The 21,765-nt window shown below is 30.0% G+C and overlaps 1 protein-coding gene across 2 annotated transcripts in view; it reads left to right on the forward strand.

The window, feature by feature from the left end:
* LOC113366119 (discoidin domain-containing receptor 2-like) overlaps positions 1–15,766 on the forward strand; it is a 329,299-nt gene extending 313,533 nt beyond the window's left edge. For both annotated transcript variants that reach the window (XM_026607672.1, XM_026607671.1), the window contains exons 12-20: positions 3,596–3,807; positions 5,146–5,298; positions 6,807–6,922; positions 7,350–7,526; positions 12,530–12,622; positions 13,081–13,222; positions 13,286–13,390; positions 14,453–14,681; positions 15,213–15,766. In XM_026607672.1, the coding sequence (XP_026463457.1) occupies positions 3,596–3,807; positions 5,146–5,298; positions 6,807–6,922; positions 7,350–7,526; positions 12,530–12,622; positions 13,081–13,222; positions 13,286–13,390; positions 14,453–14,650 (1,196 nt within the window). In that variant the 3' untranslated portion in view covers positions 14,651–14,681; positions 15,213–15,766. The remainder of the gene's footprint in view (positions 1–3,595; positions 3,808–5,145; positions 5,299–6,806; positions 6,923–7,349; positions 7,527–12,529; positions 12,623–13,080; positions 13,223–13,285; positions 13,391–14,452; positions 14,682–15,212) is intronic.
* The last annotated feature ends 5,999 nt before the right edge of the window (positions 15,767–21,765 follow it).

Below are 21,765 nucleotides of genomic sequence, written 5' to 3' on the forward strand. Positions count from 1 at the left end.
GATTCATATCGGTTGATCCGTGCGCTCGAAAACGTGGACAAAAAATTGTATCAATTCGTACATACACACACACATCGATTTTTTCTGAAGTATGCCAAAACGTGAAGAAATGCAAAAATTTTCATTTTTGATTTTTGGCCCATTACTATAACTTATCTTACGGGAAGTTAAAAATAAAAGTTACTTCATGAATTTTTGGTTTGTCTATTATTAATTCCGCATCCAGGATTTCGTTAAATATGCAACACCATCAGAACACAAACCGAACGTCATGGGCTATTCATATGGTCGAAACAATTTGTTGATTTTGCTGCGTCCGACGTTAATACCGCGTCCAGATTTAAGCAAATATGTTATTAATGAAATTGTTTATATTCCACAATACACAAAGCGCTCTAAGCTTACACTGGCTTCATCAATAAATACGAAATAGGAAAAATCACAATGGATGGTTCCGTACTCTAAAACCATGACATGTCTAATTAATATTCAAATACTGAAATAATTACATGATGTCGATCATTACAAATTTGGATCGGAAATTGCGTATTAATAATTATTGCAAGAGTCGATGACGTATCGCTGCATTGCAATTATTGAAACGGAAACTTTTATTTATAATAATTCAGAGCAGATTACTGCTGCAATTAATTAACCGGCTTTGTGAAAATGCATATGCAAGCAGAAATTAATATTTACATGATATTCATCAATCAGATAAACAGCTACGAGGTGATTGAAATAATTGAATGAAATTAATTTATATGAAACATGATAATATAAAATCTAGCACGCATTTGCAATATTATTAATTGATTAAGCAAACGTTCAAGTCTTCAACATTGGCTGAAATATCAATTAAAATAATATGGGTTAAAAATTTCCCAACAACTTGTTATGGATTATGCAACGTATGATCGATTCAGCAACTCGTAATCGATTATGCATATTTTCCAGAATTTTGCTAGCCTGATGTAAGGTTTGTGATATTGTTATTGCTAGTCGATTTGTTGATGGATTTCGGAACTTCTTGTCGATTTCGCTACTTGTTATCGACCTGTATTCAATTTCACGATTTGCTATCGATTTCGCAACTCATCATCGATGTTGCGACAAATTATCGATATCGCGACTTATTATCGATGTTGCGACTTGTTATCGATGTCGTGACTTATTATCGATTTTGCGACTTATTATCGATGTTGCGACCTGTTATCGATTTCGCGACTTATTATCGATTTCGCGACTTATTATCGATGTTGCGACTTATTATCGATGTCGCGACCTGTTATCGATGTTGCGACTTGTTATCGATGTCGTGACTTATTATCGATTTCGCGACCTGTTATCGATTTCGCGACTTATTATCGATTTTGCGACTTATTATCGATGTTGCGACCTGTTATCGATGTCGTGACTTATTATCGATGTCGCGACCTGTTATCGATTTTGCGATCTATTGTCGATGTCGCGACTTATTATCGATGTCGCGACTTATCGATGTCGCGACTTATTATCGATGTCGCGACCTATCGATGTCGCGACTTATTATCGATGTCGCGACCTGTTATCGATTTTGCGACCTGTTATCGATTTCTCGACTTATTATCGGTGTTGCGACCAATCGATTTCCGTTGACGCGAGTCTCCGCGGCCGGAAGTCTCCGCGGTCGGGAGACTCCGCGGTCGGGAGACTCCGCGGTCGGGAGACTCCGCGGTCGGGAGTCTCCGCGGTCGGGAGTCTCCGCGGTCGGGAGTCTCCGCGGTCGGGAGTCTCCGCGGTCGGGAGTCTCCGCGGCCGGGAGTCTCCGCGGAGGCCCCAGGGCTCCTGTCCAGTCCAGCTCCAAAGGGAGCGACCGGTCTAGCGCCCCGGGGGCTTTCAGTGTCACCCGAGGTGACACCGGCGCCGGCCTCGGCCGGCGACTGCCAGTAATTTCTTCGCGCACCCCCTATTTATAGACAATGCAAAAGGGACGAAACTTAACGAAAAAAAACGAACAATATTAATTAATTAGCCAATCACAATTAGCGCTACACACATACGTCATTTTCGAACATTGTGATTGGTCGCAGAACGACATTTATCTAAAATTATTTTTTCAATTATAAATATTTCCAAAGGATAATGAAAGATCGAATTCAAAGTGGTTTTATTCAAAAAATTTATATCGGAGTGTATATAACTATTAGCATGGAATCGTAGTAAATTTTATTTAGTTTCTCACTATATAACTGAAAAGGGGTGCTTTTATATGATATTTGTGAGTTATTTGACAAAAACCAAAAAAATGTACAGAATTTTCTATTTATTTCTAAAAAATAATGAAATATAGAATTCAAAGTCGATTTATTCCAAACTTTTATATCGTAGTGTTTAAAGTTGTAGACATAGAATCGTAGTAAATTATATCTAGTTTCTCCTTATATAACTAAAAAGGGGTGCTTTTATACGATATTTGTGAGTTATTTGACAATAACCAAAAAAATGTCCCGAAATTTCTATTAAATCCTAAAGAATATGAAACATCAAATTCAAAACCATTTTATTCCAAACTTTTATATAGAAGTGTATATAACTGATGGCATGAAATCGTAGTAAATTTTATCTAGTTTTTCCCTCTCTAACCGAAAAGGGGTACTTTCATTTTCTATTAAATGCTAAGGAATATGAAAGATCGAATTCAAAATCGTTTTATTCCAAACTTTTATTCGAAGTGTATTTAACTGTTGGCATGGAATTGTAGTAATTTTTGTCTAGTTTCTCCCTCTCTAACTGAAAAGGGGTGCTTCCATATGATATTTGTGAGTTATTTGACAAAAACCAAAAAAATGTCCCAAATTGTCTATTTATTTCCAAAGAATAATGAAAAATCGAATTCAAAGTCGTTTTATTTAAAAAATTTATTTCGGAGTGTATATAACTATTGGCATGGAATCGTAGTAATTTTTATATAATTTCTCTCTATCGAACCGAAAAAGGGTGCTTTCATATGATATTTGTGAGTTATTTGACAAAAACCAAAAAATGCCCCGATTTGTTATCGATTTCGCAACTTGTTCTAAATCTGGTGCAATTGCTACTCGAATAAATTTATTACAGGGCTTGAAATTTTCGATAATTAATTTTGCTGTTTTTTGTATCATTAATTTTCTGCCTGCTTTTCAGCTAACGTATCGCTATTGCTTTGAAAAAAGTTCAAAATTTTCAAAGTATTTCGAAGTATAAAAAAACATTTTTTTCAAAAAGGTCAGTTATTTAAACAAAAAAAAAAAAAAAAAATTTAAAAATCTCGAAAATTGATTTTTTTTCAGTTTTAAAAGAAAATTGAATCTTGTTTAAAAAGTGTATTTTTTGGTACGGGAAGTTCTAGCAATTTGTCTCAAGTCACGATGTCATGCACCACTAGTTAAATGATATTCTGAATATTTTAATTAAAACAAAATTGAACAAAAATAATTTACAGACATAGACTTTCACAAAGCAATATCTCGCATGATTGTGCATTACTCCTATAAATTTAACAATTATTTTAATTCATATGTTACTATGTTATGATATTATTATTATATCTATATTATTTCTTTTATTTTTTCAGAATATTCTACGGGAACAAATGGATATCGCGATGAAGTAAAATTCTACCATCTGCCGCCTCCACCGCCTCCTGCAGGTGCCAGACCGCCTCCTGCATATGATTCTAATAGTACATTTACTCCTAGCAAGACGGGAACGATGAAAAGTGAAAAAAATGGAATATCAACTAATGGTCAAACTGAAAATTACTATGCTGCTACTGATATAGTAAAGGTATGGTAATTGATTTATCTATAATATTCTATTTATTGAAAAAAGTTTTAAAACTGTTTTTGCAAAACTAAAATTAGTGTTATTTGATACCCAAAATTGAACTATGGGAATTAAATTTAATTTGTTATTACAAAAAGTTTAAACAATAGCATTTTTAGTTCACTTGTCTAAGAATGAGTATACACGCATATAATATAACTTTTGATAAAAATTGCAATAGTGATTAAAAATACTAACAATCTGATATAGTGTTTTTCTATTGTAATATTCACTAATGCTATATCAGATATTTATTTAAGATACAAGAGATAATATTTACCTAATTATAATAATATTCTTCTTTTGTTATTTTTTCGAATATAAAGTTTTTATTACATATAAGATTAACCCCTACAAAGTTTTATTTTCAATCAGACATTAATGTTTGCTCAACGTGTCTCTGGCCTGATGGAAAGTATTAAAACTTTGTTTTATTAACGGATAAACGGTTTGTAAATACATTTCATTTGTTATCATCAGATACGTAAAAGTAAATCACCAGACAATGTTCCAGAAAAAACTGTATATAAATATATATTTGATGTGTATTTTAAGTATCGGCATTTTTGTGTAATGTAATATTGTTGTTTGAAAATGTCTGTTTTAATTAATTGAACTTGTATCAGATCAATGGTATAATTATGTTTGACTTTAATTGCTCTCAAAATTATCTTGAACACGTCGTGTTTTATATTAAAAAACGTAATCCATAGCTTCACAGAAACATTCGTAATAAGAAACAAAGAAGTTGTTTTTTGAGTATAAAAGAAAAGTACAATATAGATATCTTAATCATCAAAACATTTCCCTCTGATCTCCGGAAATTCCGTTTGCTAATTTCGTCAAATTAAGGAAAAAGTATATACCTTGAGAAATTAAACATTTTTTCATTCCCTTTGACTTCAAAAGACAGGAGGAAAGCGAAGGACCAAGGGCCGCGCCAATTCGATTGTTTTCGTATTGTCTTTTTTCAATTATTTATTTTACCGTCGAAAATATATTTGGCGTAGTAATTTCGTTTTATTATGCCGGAGTTCGAGAAAAGAAGAATAAAAGTGTACTTAAACGATTTCAGCACTTGAAATATATTTTCCTTATATTGTACTATAAACTCACCTTTTATCGTTGTTCTACGGAAATCCATTTGTTGTGAGTGCTGCACAAATTGTCTCCTTCCTCTTTGATTAATTGTTTTTGGAAATTCAACTTTTTTACGTTTATGGACTATTTAGATATAATTCGATAAATTCTTATTAGAGAACCAGAAAGTTTATTTCCTTGTCCTTTGTTTTTTTATAGACCGAAAGGCGGGAGCAGCATTTCACACCCGGCAGATTTACGACTATCAAATTACCAGATGGTCCACCCCTGGAGGGTGTAGCCAGGCTATTAGACTTTCCAAGGAGAAGGTTGAGGGCGCTGAAGAAATTGGGAGAAGGAGCCTTCGGCACGGTAAGATACCTCTATTCAATTAATAATTATCAGTAAATGTTTTTTTGTAAACTTTATACGTATTGAAACAACTACTTTCACCAATATTTCACCATGTGTTAATATATAAATTGATTTATATACAATCATAATTCTGTCTTCTCAGTGAATATGAGGTTAAATCAATTTTCACTATTTTGCAAAACTTGGCTTCAAAGTTTGAAATCATTTGTTTGAATGTTAGTTAAAGTACTTCAATAATATATGTTTTTCACCAGTAATTTTTTAATGCAGTAACTATTTTCAGAGTAATAGAAACAAAGCGAATTTAGACATTTTTACTGGGATGCCTGATCTTTGGTATCTCCATTACTCTATATCATAATTTTGCAAATTCTCAAATTACTTTATTTCATGTTTCTGGGATCAAAGTACGAATATTTATCTATTTTATAATAATTTTTGAAAATCACTTTATTTTTCTCAACTGTTATATTCTCTACCATAATTGTATGAACTTTTATTTACATTCACAGAAGACGTCGATTATTATTTCAAGGTATTACCATATTTCCAACGGATTTATATATTCCTAAGAACACATTCGAGGGATAATGTTTTTATTATGTCTTCGAACTTTTGTATAAACCATTCCAAATTTTCCGAACATTATTTCTCCCAGAAAACAATGTCGGAGTTACAAAAGACATCAGAAACTCTCATACTCTTTTTTACAAGTTCAATGACCCGCGGTATCTTTTTCATACATCACTTTCACCTTTGTCTGAAGATATCGCATAGCACATTTTTTGTCATATTTTCACCGCCTTCCGTGAAAATAAAAAGCAATAAGTACCAGAGTAAATAAACCTACAAACTGGATAGAGAATATACCCCGTGCGCTATATTATAACAAAGCTGTCTTTTCAAATATACGTCTGGCTTAGTTTGGAGTCTTTTGATGGCATTAAAAGATTAAATCAAACAATGGGTTCACTGTTTGTCATTGTTTCGCAGAGATTCGTATAGGTACTACTTTTGATACATGTGGAGGTTGGATATCATTCGGACTTTTCCTGACAAAAATATCATTTGAACATGACAGAAAATAGTATTCAAACAACACTCCTGTAATAAACACTCACAGTCAGAAGATATAATATTTTTTGCCATAAGTAATATAAGCATCAATCAATTATATAACGTATACTTCAAAATTATATTAAGGTTTGGAAAACTAAGCAGCAGTGATTGCAATCAAAATAAAAATGCATGAAAATACTTTTGTTATAGGTATTTAAAAACAGATCCAAGGTCGATTTTTTTATCATAATTATTTTGCAAAATAATAGTTACGTTTTTTAACCGACAAATTTTCTAATAGTATTCTAACAAAGTTTACAAAGATTTCAATGTTTATAACCTTGATCTGTAAATAAATAAATTGAATAATTGAAAGATGTTGAAGTGGTAAATGTGGCAAATGAATGTTTAATAAAATCTAAAAAATCATTTTTCATTTTTTTCAGGTCCATCTTTGTGAAACAGAAGGCGTGTCGGATTTTGGCAACTCGGCCTCCACGCTGCACAGGAAACAGCTGGTTATAGTGAAAGCTCTTTGGAGGAATACTTCAGAGCAAACTAAGTAAGTAATCATAAAACATAATGTAAATTCAAAAACTATAAAATTTCTTTGCAAAGGTTTTACTTATTTACAACCAGTGCGTATAAACCACAATTTGATATAATAAAATCAAAGGATAGAAATTATATGTATTGATATAGTCATCATCATTATGCAGTTTTTTGATAGAAAATTTTGATTGAATTCAATCATCTATAAATAAAAATATTTAATTTTAAAATCAAATTATAAACTTATTATCTTGCGTCATACTACCGACATTCTTATAGTATTTACCTATTTTCCTCATTCTATTATCTGATACAACGAAAAAACTTCCAAAATTTAATAAAACCGAGCATAAACATATATAAAATATACCAGTACTCTAGTACTGTTTGTGTTTCAAATCCCACCTCTGACCTATATCATTTTTGTATCGTTTCAGGCAAGAGTTTATACGCGAGTGCACATGGTTGGCCGGAGTGCGGGACCCGCATTTGGCCCGAGTCGTCGGTCTCTGCGGTGACGAGCCGCCCTGTATCTTGCTGGAGCATTCCGAACTCGGCGATCTGCCCGAGTATCTCCGATCTCAAACCGCCAAAGCGGAAAGTTCAACTTTGAGGTAAATTATTAAAATCATATTCTTGGTGTAGATACAATATACGTGATTTATACTATTAGACTAGACCAAACCCACTAAAGATATTACAATTTCGTCACAATTAATTAGTAAAAATATGAATACGCTATACTCTTTCATAAGAAAATGCTATATGCGACATTTATTATGAAAAAATATCTGAATGGGGTTGCATGAGCATATTAAGTCTCTCCTAGAACTCAGCTTGTTTTGTTACAATTTAACCCTTGTAGCTGTGGACTGAATGAAACACTGATTTGTTGGTATGATTTATGTATTTTCTGCGAGTTCTTACCACACTAATGATTTGTCACTAAGTACTAATTGAATTAGATATATTTATTGATAGTTTATTACATATGTTGTTACGCACACAATACTTTTAGAAGAAAGAAAATCATGTCCGATACAAATCAGCCACCCCATTTACAGGGTAGCAACCGCCATGTGTAAAAGCTCAAGGCCATGGAGATTGTTGCCTTCATGACCATTATAACAAAATGAAAATTTGTCCGAACAGGGGTATATAAGTAAAACGGGAAGGTGACACAAATTATATGGATTAACACATATAAATATCCTGTATCATATATAGTCATCGTAAGTGTCAGCTATCTGATACTGATTTCATTTAAATCAAATTGGCGTATTTGGGGGTTCAAGGTTTTCTAATATATGGCACTTTTCTTTCACATGAATTCTCGTTAAATTTAAAACATACATTTTTTATTATTCTGCGGCATGTCAAGCGAACCTATTGAGATTTCAAAACTTTATAGCATAATTTTGTATGGTAGCTACCATCTAGTTTTCTCTCAAAAACTAGTGTATATTCACATTTTAATATTAATTGCTTTTCCAACAAGCCATTTATGAAATATGTCCTATGTGTGCACATCGGGAAATAATTGTACAATGAGAGAATCGGCGAATCAGTAATTATGTAATAATCAATCGATATTTTGACGAATCGGGTTTTATTGATAATAACCTTTATGTCCCCAATATCTAAGGATCGTTTTAAAGATATTAGAGCGGATAGAGCGGATAAATTTAAGCTTTTTCATGGGCTCAGGAAAATCTTGATCGAATTTTAGTGATAAATGTTTAAAAAGTTAATAATTGATCAGTTACAGCAAGCTAGATGAACAAAAAAACATTTTATAAAATAGAGGTTTGAGGAGGACCCAGAAAACACCGGGCGGCGGTAGCAATCTGAATTTCACATTGATTATTATACATGGGTGTCACAGCGCCGAAGGAATGCTTGTGGATTTCAGGTTGCTGCCGACGCTCGCATCACACAGTGTTTACTGGGGAGCTTGAAAATTCAGGACTTTAAGCTAGAATTAGAAAATTGTTATCGATTTCGCAACTTGTTATCAATCTCGCGACTTATTACGTTATCGACTTGTATTTGATGTCGCGACTTATTTTCGATTTCGCGATTTGTTATCGATTTTGCGACTTATTATTGATTTTGCGAATTGTTATCGATTTTGCGATTTATTATCGATTTTGAGATTTGTTTTCGATTTCGCGACTTATTATCGATTTCGCGATTTGTTATCGATTTTGCGACTTATTATCGATTTCGCGACTTGTTATCGATTTCGAAACTTGTTTTCGATTTTGAGACGTCTTGTCAATTTTGCGACCTCTTATCGATTTTGCGACCTCTTATCGATTTCGCGACCTCTTATCGATTTCGCGATTTGTTATCGATTTTGCGATTTGTTATCGATTTTGCGACTTATTATCGATTTCGCGACTTGTTATCGATTTCCCATTTGCGATTTATTTCGCAGCTTGCGATTGATTTCGCAACTTGTTATCAACATAGACTTTCACAATACAATTTCTCGTATGATTGTGCATTACTCCTATAAATTTAAAAATTATTTTAATTCATATGTTACTATGTTATGATAGCTAGATGAACAAAAAAACATATTATAAAACAGGGATTTGAGTAGGAGGTTGGAAATTCAGGGCTTTAAGTAATTTTCTAGAATTAGAAAACAAGTCTTAAGAGTAGCAAGCCCTTACCACTTAGGCATATGAAAAATAGATGTCAAATTACAAATATTCATAAAAATCGGTCAAACCGTTTTGGATAAGTATTGTCAGTAATTTCATGACTCGTATATAAATAATAAAATAAATATATACATAAATATATATATATATATATATATATATATATATTATATATATATAATAATTGTGTTTATCCATGTGTGTGTTATGTTTTAAAATAAATAACAGAATCGGAATTACACTCCTCTTTATTTGATTAGTTATCTCTTGATATTTATACATTTTCAAATAAACGAATTCATACAATAAAAAAACAAACTTACAAATATAAAAATAGTAATTACATCCGATACGTAGTGTGCACACACAGTTGCGAATCGCCAATATTTTTTTATGATTTCTTTCCCATAAAATGAATCGTTATAAATCAACAACTCTCGGTTCGCAATTCCAATCCGCGGCCGTTCGTCGTGTTTGTAGTGTACTGTGTAAAAAAATCATATAATTCCCGGGAAAAACCATTATGAGTATATATGTGGAAATAAAATATTCTTTATTTAGATTTATCTGCCAATGGCGAGTGTATCGGGCTATGCGAAATATTTTATGCGTTACTTTCGTTCCTCGAACGCTGATACTGGACCAAAAACTAATATTGAATGATGTAGTAAAAATATATCTGTAAAATGGATTTTCAGATAAATTTGTACTTTATAAAATTTTATAATGTTCTACATAATAATATTTTCAATGCTTAGCTGTAAATAAAAATTAATTAAAAAATAATAATTATGAAACTACAGATAGTTCAATTCTTTAAGAGGCACTATTAAAACTTATTTTTACAAACACATTTTTTATAGTTCATTGCCATGATATTAATTGTTCATACTTTGGTATATTATCTATTTCTAATGAAAATACGCTGATGAGGGTTGAATCATATTGATTTTTTTAAATTATACTTTAAGTAAATCCATTCATTATATGCCACTATACAGTGAATCATCCGTTTCTGGCTGAAGTATTTTTTATTCTATATGAAATTATATTGGGTTGATAAAATCAAATTTTGTAATTATTATTAAGGGTTTAGATAGGATGGTAATACTTACATTTTATATCGAGTTCTATAGACGAAAATAATTTTATAATGAATAGCTAATTTCTAACATTTTATAGTGATTGCTGATTTAAAAACAACCCAAGTAAAAATAAATCCTAAAATTATATCTTATATTTCAATAGTAAATTAGGCAGGTAACTAAGCAATTGCATATGTCACTCATAAATATTTTCGATTGAATTTTGAGGTTTGCTGACCTAGTACAAATGTAAAATAAGTAGTACATATTCTGTTCTGAATATATACCGGAAAAAATATTTTTTATTCATTCATCAAAATTTAGTATGCTGTTTTAGTAATATTAAATTATTATTTCAAGTATAAATTTAATTGATTTGTATTTTTATATCCATATGATAAAAGACATAAATAATATCGGCAACTCACTCCATCACAAAAATCCATATGCTGCACAATACGAACAAAATTGTATTTGAATACAATCTGATATAAAACCATAAATACTTGCAATATTTACAGCATTTTATTATAACAACATATACATTCAAAGTAATAATAATCCGTTAACAAACAAAGGGATTAAAAATAATATTTATCGCATTTTAAAAAATTGAAAAAATTAATGCTCCATCCATTTCGTTTGTTCGAATCATTCAACTTTGTTCTGGGAGAGATTACTAGATAGGATATATATGTTTTATTTAAACCATATACCGAGGATTAGTTCAGATGTACAAATTCTGTATGAGGGAGGTCCGTGTGCGGTTTTAAAAATGCTGTATGGTGGTTTATTCGAGATTACGTTAAAATCTCTTTCTGGGAAATAAAAAACGCTCTTTACCTCAGATTATGGAACTATTTCAACGTAAATGTTTTTTTAATTAACTTTGAGGTTTATGAAATAATAATTTAGCTGGAAATGGAGATCGCGTTTGGCTCATGAAGAAACGCAAAGTCGCTTAGATAGAGCATAAAATACCCCTGAGTATATATTATGAATATATAAGTCCATGAGTACATACAATCTGTTTAAATAGTATTGAGCTCGGAGCCACCCATCCATCGATTTCGCATATTCCGAAAACTATTGAAAGTACCAACTTTAAATTTTTGTCGAATATTTAGTAAAGTGTAGTAACAGTGTATGTCAATTCATCAAAATCGAATTATGCATTTTTGAAAACGTACAATCTGTTTCAATACTAGTATTGAGAGCGGAGCCAACCACCCATCAACCTTGCATATCTCAAAAACTATTGACTGTTTCAACTTTAAATTTTGTTCAAATATTAAGTAAAGTGTAGTAACAATATATGTCAAGTTTCATCAAAATCGAATTATGCATTTTTGAAAAAATACAATCTGGCAGGATATTCAATTCCTTTCATTGCGGATGGATATTTTAAACAACTATCAGACAGATTAAAATAAAAAATATGTTGGAGTTTATAAACCGATTAAAAATTTTACGATGTTGCAAATATTGATAATTGGTATTTGTTTTCAATTTTATGCTCGTTTAAACAATGACGATAATCAATAATATTCGCAGTAGCACTGCCTAATTTACTAGTGCAATTAATACTGCGAATAAAATTTAAGTTTTGAAATATTGTAGGATTTGGGAAATTTTATAGTACGTAGTAATAAAGTACCTTTTATATTATTTTAACAGTTTTAAAAGTTATTATTATTTATATAATTTAAATTATAAGAATAATCATTTTAAATTCAGTTTTGAACTTTTACGCTAAAAAATTCCAAACTGTAAAATGTGTTCTGAAAAATATTGATTCAGATGTAATACAATTTTTTTTAATCATATATGTCGGAAAAAATATAGTCAAATTTTTTTCAGTTATGGGTGCCTGATCTATATGGCGACACAAATAGCTTCAGGAATGAAATATCTCGAAAGTCTAGAATTAGTTCATCGAGATTTAGCTGCAAGGTTAGTAGATATAAAATTAATTTATAAATATTTTCACCAAGTATAATAAGTCATAACGTTTACCTATTCCTACTCATAAGCTATTTAATTAAACATTGCAGAAACTTTTCCAAGCATCTCGTATTTTCATGAACTGTACCAAAAGTTAGTTCGTTATAAAATATCTTTGCATGTGAATTATTTTTTCTTGTCGTGTTGTTATTATGATTGCTAATGATGCAACTACAAAAAACTTATAACGATGTCTTCGTAAGGTTTCGCAAAAGTTTCTGTAGGAAAAATAACTTAAACTAAAGCAATGTCGCAAACTCGCTTTGGGACTTTCTGATTTTGCATCTGGGCAAATAGAGAATATATATAAAGAAGTTACAGCAATTTTATTAAAACATTGATTTAATGTAATACAGTAAATGGGGGTTGTTATTAATATTATTTTTCTGGTTTATAAATATTTTCAGGAATTGCGTGGTTGGCAAAGATTTGGCTGTAAAAGTGTCAGATCATGCTATGTATTGTGATAAATACGAAGGTGATTATTATCGTAGTGATACTAAAGCAAAGTTACCCATTCGGTGGATGGCTTGGGAAGCACTGCTATTGGTAGGTATTTTGACAAACAGCAAAAAAATTCAATTAATAATCCTGTAAATATTTTTTTTCCAGGGGAAACAAACTCCAAAAAGCGACGTGTGGTCATTCGCAGTGACTTTGTGGGAATTGCTGACGTTGTGTGCTCAAAGGCCTTTATCAGAACTTACTAATGAGCAGGTTAGTTGATTAATTGACCTTTTACCTAAAAAGTTTACTTGTGGAACGGTATAGAAGGGATATAAAACCTTCATAAGTAGACTTTCAAAGGGACTTTAAGGATTAGTATCGTGATAATTTGAAAAACGTAGAGGTGTAGGGGTTTCATGCAGTATTATCACATTTTAAAGGCAAATGAGCAGTCATTTATTTTTTAATAGAAATATTAACTTTGCAATAAATCTTAATGTTTGATTCATAAGATATAAATGCTGTAATAATTTTTAACCTATAGAAATCTTTATATAATTGATCTACACTAACATTCATACCAACATTCATACAAGCGTCATCTATTAGTAGGTAGCACAATAAATAATCATTACACTAAAATTTGTAAATAATGTTTAAGGGGGTATTCTAGTGTAGAGCGATGAATTTTAGGTCATTTTCAAAGTGTCGTAAAAGAAAGCAATGAATGTTTTTACTATCCATTTTTTACCACTTGTTTATTAATATTATTAAAATACAAAACAAAAATAAAAAAATAAAAAAGTTGAAATTTGTAAAACCTGGCAGCTGATGAAGTGGGTGGTCTCAAAAAATTAGCACCTCAGTCGTGACATGATTTTAGCCCTCCTAGCCATCGGAAATGCAAAAAATAAAAAAATTATTAATCTACAATCTACAATTAATTGGCGACTGTTTGAAGAAAAAAGTGTTTTTTAATGTTTTTTGAGTTTCTCGAACTTTTTAAAAATAGTAAAAACAAGACTCTCTGAACATTTCTAGTGAAACGGTCGATTAAAATTCGAGAAATCGTGTCAACAGTACTGAAAAAGTCTGTTCTGAGAAAAACGCATTTAAAGTTTTGCGTGAAGCCAAACCAGTATGGAGACCGGGTCAGTAAAATGCCTATATCTCTGAAAATAATTCAAATTTTCAAAAGCCTTCTCGTACCCATATTCTTAGATAGTTAAACTTTGAAAATATAAAATAAAAAAAATCGTTTTTTTTATATCTACACTAGAATACCCCCTTAAATACAATAATTCCAATTCGAATTCTCTAATTTTTTTTCAGGTTGTAGAAAACAGCAGTCGTTGGTACCGCGCCTCGGGGACGCAAAGATTACCTCCTCGACCTGCGACATGTCCACGGGAGTTGTACGACTTGATGGCCGAATGTTGGAAGAGATCTGCCGCAGACAGGCCCCGTTTTTCAGAGATACACCTGTTCTTGCAAAGGAAAAATTTGGGCTACGCGCCGACACACGCCTGAGGCGGGATGCGTCTTTGGAGGACGAATACAGGTAGATAGAAAATAATACAATAGTCATACTTTATACGTATATATTATTATTTTTATTTACATAAAATATTTACAATTAACCGTATAGACATTTAGTAAATATATTGGCTCGTGTTAAATGATGTATTGGCTGTAGTTGAATACGTATGTAATAATAATCCAGTAAACACCGAGCGGCGGTAGCAACCTAAAATCCACATTGATTATATATGGGTGTCACAGCACTGAAGGAACGCTTGTGGATTTCAGATTGCCGGCGACGCTCGCATCACACAGTGTTTACTGGGAATAATAATAATAAGTGGTAGTTTGTCTGAGGCAGGTCCATGGTGTGAGAGCACCCACAAAAAAATAATTTCTTTGCCCTTTGTCATCTATCATTCATATTACCACTATTTTGCCTCCCCTTTACACATTTTTTATGTATTTTACTTTCCAAACTTCTGTTTTCTTGTTTCTGATCCTTAAGTGTTTATAAATGAATCAATAATCAGAATTTTTATTTATTTTTGATTCATTTATCAAATTTCAGTTCGAACCTGATAGCAACCTCCTCCTCTAGAAAGAAATGGACGTTCGTACAACCGTACGTATAAAAAATAGATATAATATTTGTAAATTTCTAAAATAATATATAATTTACTACGACTGAGCATATGACGAAGAGCTGAGAGTTTTAAAGTATAAGTAACCATTAAATCTAGATATTTAATATAATCCATAAACATCTCCGTGCCAATACATCGAGATTTGTATTGAAATTTCGGATTTAATTTTATTTATTTATTACATTATTTATTCGATGAAGTTTTAGGCAGGCCCGGTAACTATTGTCATATTTATAAGTATCACAAAAGCTTACTAAACGTAGGTGATTAGAATTATGTAAATACACAATAATGTTTCACGTTAGTGATCGATTTAAAATTGTAGTAGTCTGAAATGATTTAATATATGTTTAAAAAAATCACTACATTCTCTCGTTATAGGAAAACTACTTATGTATATTTTTATTTACCAAAAATCAAATCTCTAGTCATAAATTAAGTATTGAAAAGTATTTCATTGTATAAGAATCTTGGACTAACAGGGAGATATAAAAAACGAACGAAATGTAAAAAAATATGATCATTAATCTTGATATGTATTTATTATACTATTTTTGTATATCAGCGCATTTTCAAATTCAAGTAATTTTTGCATATAAATATATTCATTTCGTTTTTTTATAAATGTCTTCATTAATGAGCGATTTTGATCAAAACGCCTCGAGGTGGAAAATCATATAGGAACGACATTTTTTGTCGTATTCTGATTTTGAAAATTCATTGACGTTTTGATCTATTACCATCGCTAATTATAAATATTTATTAGTATATGTCGTTTTTATACAATCGCATATGCTAAACTCTGATGTTCTTCCATTAAAGCCTTCTCAAACTACTATATACCTTATAAAAGAATCTTTTTCCATACTAAAATATTTGCTTATATATTAACGCGCCGACATATTAGGCGTTTTTATATAATTTGTAAATATACAATGTAAAGACAAAATATTGGTATGTACCTTTAAGAAATAATTGTATATTTCAAACTTCAAAACATAAATGCGAGGCTATTAATCGTAGATGTTTTTAATTTACGGTTCTGGTTTGGTTAGACAACCGTCTTGGAAATATTTAAATATTGTGATAACGTTGTATAAAGAAATATTGCATTTTGATGAATAATCATATCTCTTAGATGAATGTAAGGAAAAACATGAATTTATTCGTAGTATGTAGGGAACGTAACGTATAAATACATATATAGGATGTAATATTTTTAGTTGATAGTAACTTAAAAATAAGGATACAAATAAGCACTGTTTCATATTTGTTCTGATTTGGTTTGGAAATGGAACTCGGGTATATTGTGGTAATTGTTGGAGTTTTAAAAAAAAAAATTTTCAACTTGATGACATATAATTCAACCAACTTCAATATATAATCACATCAATTTTCGTATAAATTGCTTTTAAAACTACCATTGCATACTTCAATAATTGATAGAAAATTAGCATTTTTTGTTGATGTCTATAAAAATTTTATTGCGGCACCAAAATTATTTCTCTATTTTTTCCACCAATTGCTACAACATATTTTCTTCCTTTCAACAAGAATGTTTTATCATTTTATATAACCTTATTTAATAAATATAGAAATATATAGCTGGATTGCATATTAATATCGTGACCACGGATTCAAATACTATGAAATATATTAAATTAAAGTATTTATATTTAAGTATAAATGCAAATTATATATTGTATATTACAAAATTATAATGTATATAGCCAAATTGTATATAGGAAAATACATATTTCGTAAACCCATAAAAATATTAAAATTCAACAGTTTTTTTTTAATATTTCGCATTCAATTTTACAAATTTTGTGTTTGTAAAAATTTAAATAAATTTGTGTAGCGCAAGCAATGACTTAGAAACCAAATGAAAAATGCGTAGCAAAATATATTATATTTATTTAAATACCCTTGTATAAAATTTTAAAATGTTATGACAAAATGGATAAATCTTTTTCATCTACTTCTATTTGTTCATAGCTTTAAGCTCGAAACTGCATTCTTCATAAACTGCATTTAAATGAATTATTTTTTTGATTTTTTAATATTTTAACGGTTTGTTTAAAATTGTTGGACCAGAGATTAGGCATTTTAAGATTTTTTGAAAATACTTTAAAAATGATTTTTTCATGGCGATTGGTGGCAGCGGGGGGACATTGATGGATTTTTATTTGAGATTTTAAAGTATAAGTATTTTTAGAAAATCATAAAATGTTTTTACATCTTTAACCACTCAAGGCACATGACAATCAGTGCTTCGTCTCGCAAAGAAACGTCAAATTTTTTGGCGTAATCTAATGGATGCGTAGACTAAAGTATTAGCATTAGCCACTTAATTAACTGTCTGATTCGAATATAAACTTATACATACACATTATAGCACTTTTGAATTTTTAATTAAAATATTATTCAGGGAATAAAGCATTCCGTAATATGCCTCTGTACTTCTTTTTTGCTTCCTTTTGGAAGCTGTCAAATTTAGTATTTTTATCCTATAAGACTAAAATTTTTAAAAGGCAATACTAAAAATTGGTGATTTATTTATAATGCCAATAAAATGTCAAAAATAGTCTTTAAATGTTTTCTTGAAATGATATTTTTTAGCCCCAATTCCCTGGATTTAAGTATAAATACTGAAAATGATTTTATTTATTTTGTTCATATATGCCAATTTTAGCCTAAGTGGTATTCTGTGCCAAAACTCATTGATTAGTCAAAAAAAATTAAATTTTATGCCGACGGCAAAAATTGTTTTACTAAACGCGTATCACTTTTACCTTCTGGCATTAGTTCGTAAATCAACTTATATTTATACATAGATTTAAGAGACTATAATGCAGTTATAATTTGTATTATTAGTATATAATAAGTAATAATATAGATGCAACAGTATATAATTTTGTATTATATTAGATATTAAAAAATACTTTCTAATGTTGATTCGTATTTCTATCTCGTTCTAAATTAGATGTATAAAAAGGTGAAAATGGTACATGAAAAAATACAAAAACATGAAAGGTATTCACAAAATATTTTTTAAATTTAATTTGCGCTAGATATAACTATAAGACTAATTACAAGTCTTCAATGTATACCACACATAAATATATTAAACAAATTGCATAGAAATATTACCATATAGAAATAAAATCAACATATTTTTTGTGTCAAAATAATACTTATAATAAAATGAAGATACACTATATAATACATGTTCGAGACTGCAAAAATTTTGGCTGATTAGAATCGTGCCAAATTTTACGCAGAGCTCTCACAAAAATATCACTTTTTGAATTATTTATAAAACAGCATTTGTGTGTAAAAATGCATTTTATAAACCAAAATCGTACAATGTGAAATACTATATTAAATAATATATATATTTAGTAACATATCATAAATTGTTCAATTCTGGATCGTATTCACACAGTAATGTATAAGAAATATTGCAAAGTATATGATTAAGCTTTTTGTATTCGATTTAATTATATTCAAAGACAACACGTCAAATCATGTATGTGTCGAAAATATGAATGTGTTTTAAGCATTGTAAATAATTCTAGGTTAATTTGTATGTTTGATTTATCTATTAATAAAAATAGACAACATTTTAAATGGTCTTATGAAATTAAAATTCAAAAGATTTTAAAGGAATTTTGCAGTTTTGCTGAGTATTTGCTGGCACCAGCAACAAGTAAGTACCACGTGATTTTTTTTACAGCTCAGGGTTGCATTGCGTAAAATATTTTTATTTTAATAGAAGTTTCAAATTTATTCTACTTCTTGGTTAAAATATACATTAGTTATATTTTTGTTTGATCCCTTCAGTTATAATATAGGCTATTAAATTCTATATTGTAAATATACTGCATTTATATTTACATATATAGACATATTTATGTGAAATATTTTAACAAAATGTTTTCATTCAAATCATTATTTGAAACTATTTCTACATTTAAAAAAATTGTTTTTCTTTATGAGCTTTTCAGAAGAATTAACTCGATAAAAATTAAAATTTAACTTTGTTTTACAATTGTGACTATAAGTTAATTTATTGTATATATTGTTTGTATTGTTTTTTATTGTTACTGTATTTTCATGAATTATTATATGAATCATAGTTATCTTATGGTTAACAATTTAATTCTACTATTTGTCTTATTATTCAAAATTTATTTATTAAATATTTATTTAATAAGCTTATTAGAGTATTAACGACTGAAAAGTTTATTAAATAAAAATTAAAAGAAAAACATAAGAAAAAATAGCTGTTGTAAAAGTCATATTCCAACACAAATTTTTATTATTATGAAAATATATGCATTCATATTTTTAAGTAAAATTTTTGCGCAAGTTACAAATTAGATATTATTTTTTTTAATTTAATTACGAATCAAACTAAAATATGTTTATAGTTAATACTATATATAATTTCAAATATACCACTTTTATGAAGTATCAGCTAAATACTACAAATTTGGTTCATTACTTTGTATTATACTTAAAAATATGACATAATTTTATTTCAGAGGCATTACCAATCTTCACCTGGTAATTGTTACCAAACTTATACCTTTACCTAGTAGATGTCGCTCGATCAAAAATCTATATCGATTTTAGTTATAACAATCAGTCTGCGCTGATCTCCGGCATCGTGCACATCTTTAATATTATAATAGTTTGCGAATAATTTGTTACGACATTAATTATATAATAACACGTATAAGGGACTTACTTATTAGCAACAATTTTTAAGTTTTATAGACATTAATATATGTGTTATCCTGTGTTATGAACAGTTGATTCGTAATTTGTTATATTATCAAAGTCCATCCATTGACAATTCGTGCAAAGTGCCAATTACCCACGTGGTTTTTTCAGTGCCGACTTGTAAGTTTCTTCCACTCATTTTGAGTAGTGTTCGGTTTAATATAAGTGGAATATTAAATATAATATAACATAATGAAGTATTTTTCAGGATTTTTTAAATATTGCAGTGTAATGATTTGTATGAACTAAACGTGCAAATTGATCCTGTAACTAGGTGCTGCTTGGCGACGTAGAAGGTGAGCCCATATTTTTCTGTATTACTTATTAGATAGATTAGATAGATTTTAATTTATATTTATTAATTTCCCGTAGGACAATAGTTATAGTAATCGCAAAAAAATCGAAATTAAGATTTTTATATATCTTTACGTTTCAAAACCTTCTGAACATTTTGGCATACCTTAGAAAAAATGGATGTATGTGTGTGTGTGTGTGTGTGTGTATTTCGTCGACGATTTCGGGAACACGGACGAAGCGATTTGAATAATTCAGAAAACATTCGATTCGTATTGATAAGGAGACAAGCTGATTAGTTTTTGGCAAAGGCAGGTCTAGCCGTTCCGAAGATATGAGGCAAAAAGTGCCAAAGACAGTAACTCAATTTTTAAGAGAACGGAGTGTCCGATTTGAATAATTCAAAAAACATTTTACTTGTATTAACAAGATGAAGAACTGATGAAATTTTCATGAAGGCAGGTCTAGCGGTTTCGGAGATCTAGTAAAAAAAAGTAAAAAAAATGCCATTTAGCGGTCAAAAATGATCATTAGACATATGCACATCAAATCATCAGATATTTTATAGAGATTTTAGCAATAAGTATAAATTTTGTTTACATTTCTATGGGTTCCGTACCGATGTGTATTCATTAGACGGCGACGCGGCGCTTACGCGCTTCGATATTTTGTCTCTATGCAGTTAAAGCAGTACGAATGCTTTGAAAAAAAGTTAAGAATTTCCAAAATATTTCAAAATAATTTTTTTTTCAAAAAGTTTTTTTTTTCAAAAAAATGTAAATTTTTGTAAAAAATTTATAGTTTCTCAAAAATCTAATTTTTAGAGTTATTTTTTTTCAAAAATGTTAATCTTTTTTAAAAAAATAATTTTTGGTACGGAAAGTTTCAGCAATTTGCTTAAGGCACGATGCCATGCGCCCCACTAGTTTTATTCAAGGTCGTACTTGTTGACAAAAGATTTGTTACGTCGTTGTCTCGTTTATAAAATCGTCCAAAGGCACAAAGGCACATAGATTTTTGATCAAATCACCTGAATGAAATTTCCGATTATTGCCGAATGTGGCGAAGATGGTCGACCTGTCTTTGTCGCTCGATACAAAAATCTATAACTTATCAGTCTGTGCCGAATTTCGGGGTTGTGCTTATCGGTAAATATGTTGCGAATAATGTACAAAGACGATAATTGTAAGTGTGTAATGGACTCGTAACATTATTATGTACTTAAGAGATTATCATAGCATTATTATGTACTTAAGAGTTAATAATTCAGAAAAAAAATATGTACATTCCGTAGTACTTATATCAAAACCCGGTGTTTCCATTCCAAATGCACGTACAATTTGTATATTAAACACGTGGTTTTTTCAGTGTCGGCTTGTAAGTTTGTTTCGC

The sequence above is a fragment of the Ctenocephalides felis genome, unplaced genomic scaffold (genome assembly GCF_003426905.1).
Source record: "Ctenocephalides felis isolate EL2017-DRISC unplaced genomic scaffold, ASM342690v1 CF-g0.4_SCAFFOLD_01170, whole genome shotgun sequence".
Lineage (NCBI taxonomy): Eukaryota > Metazoa > Arthropoda > Insecta > Siphonaptera > Pulicidae > Ctenocephalides > Ctenocephalides felis.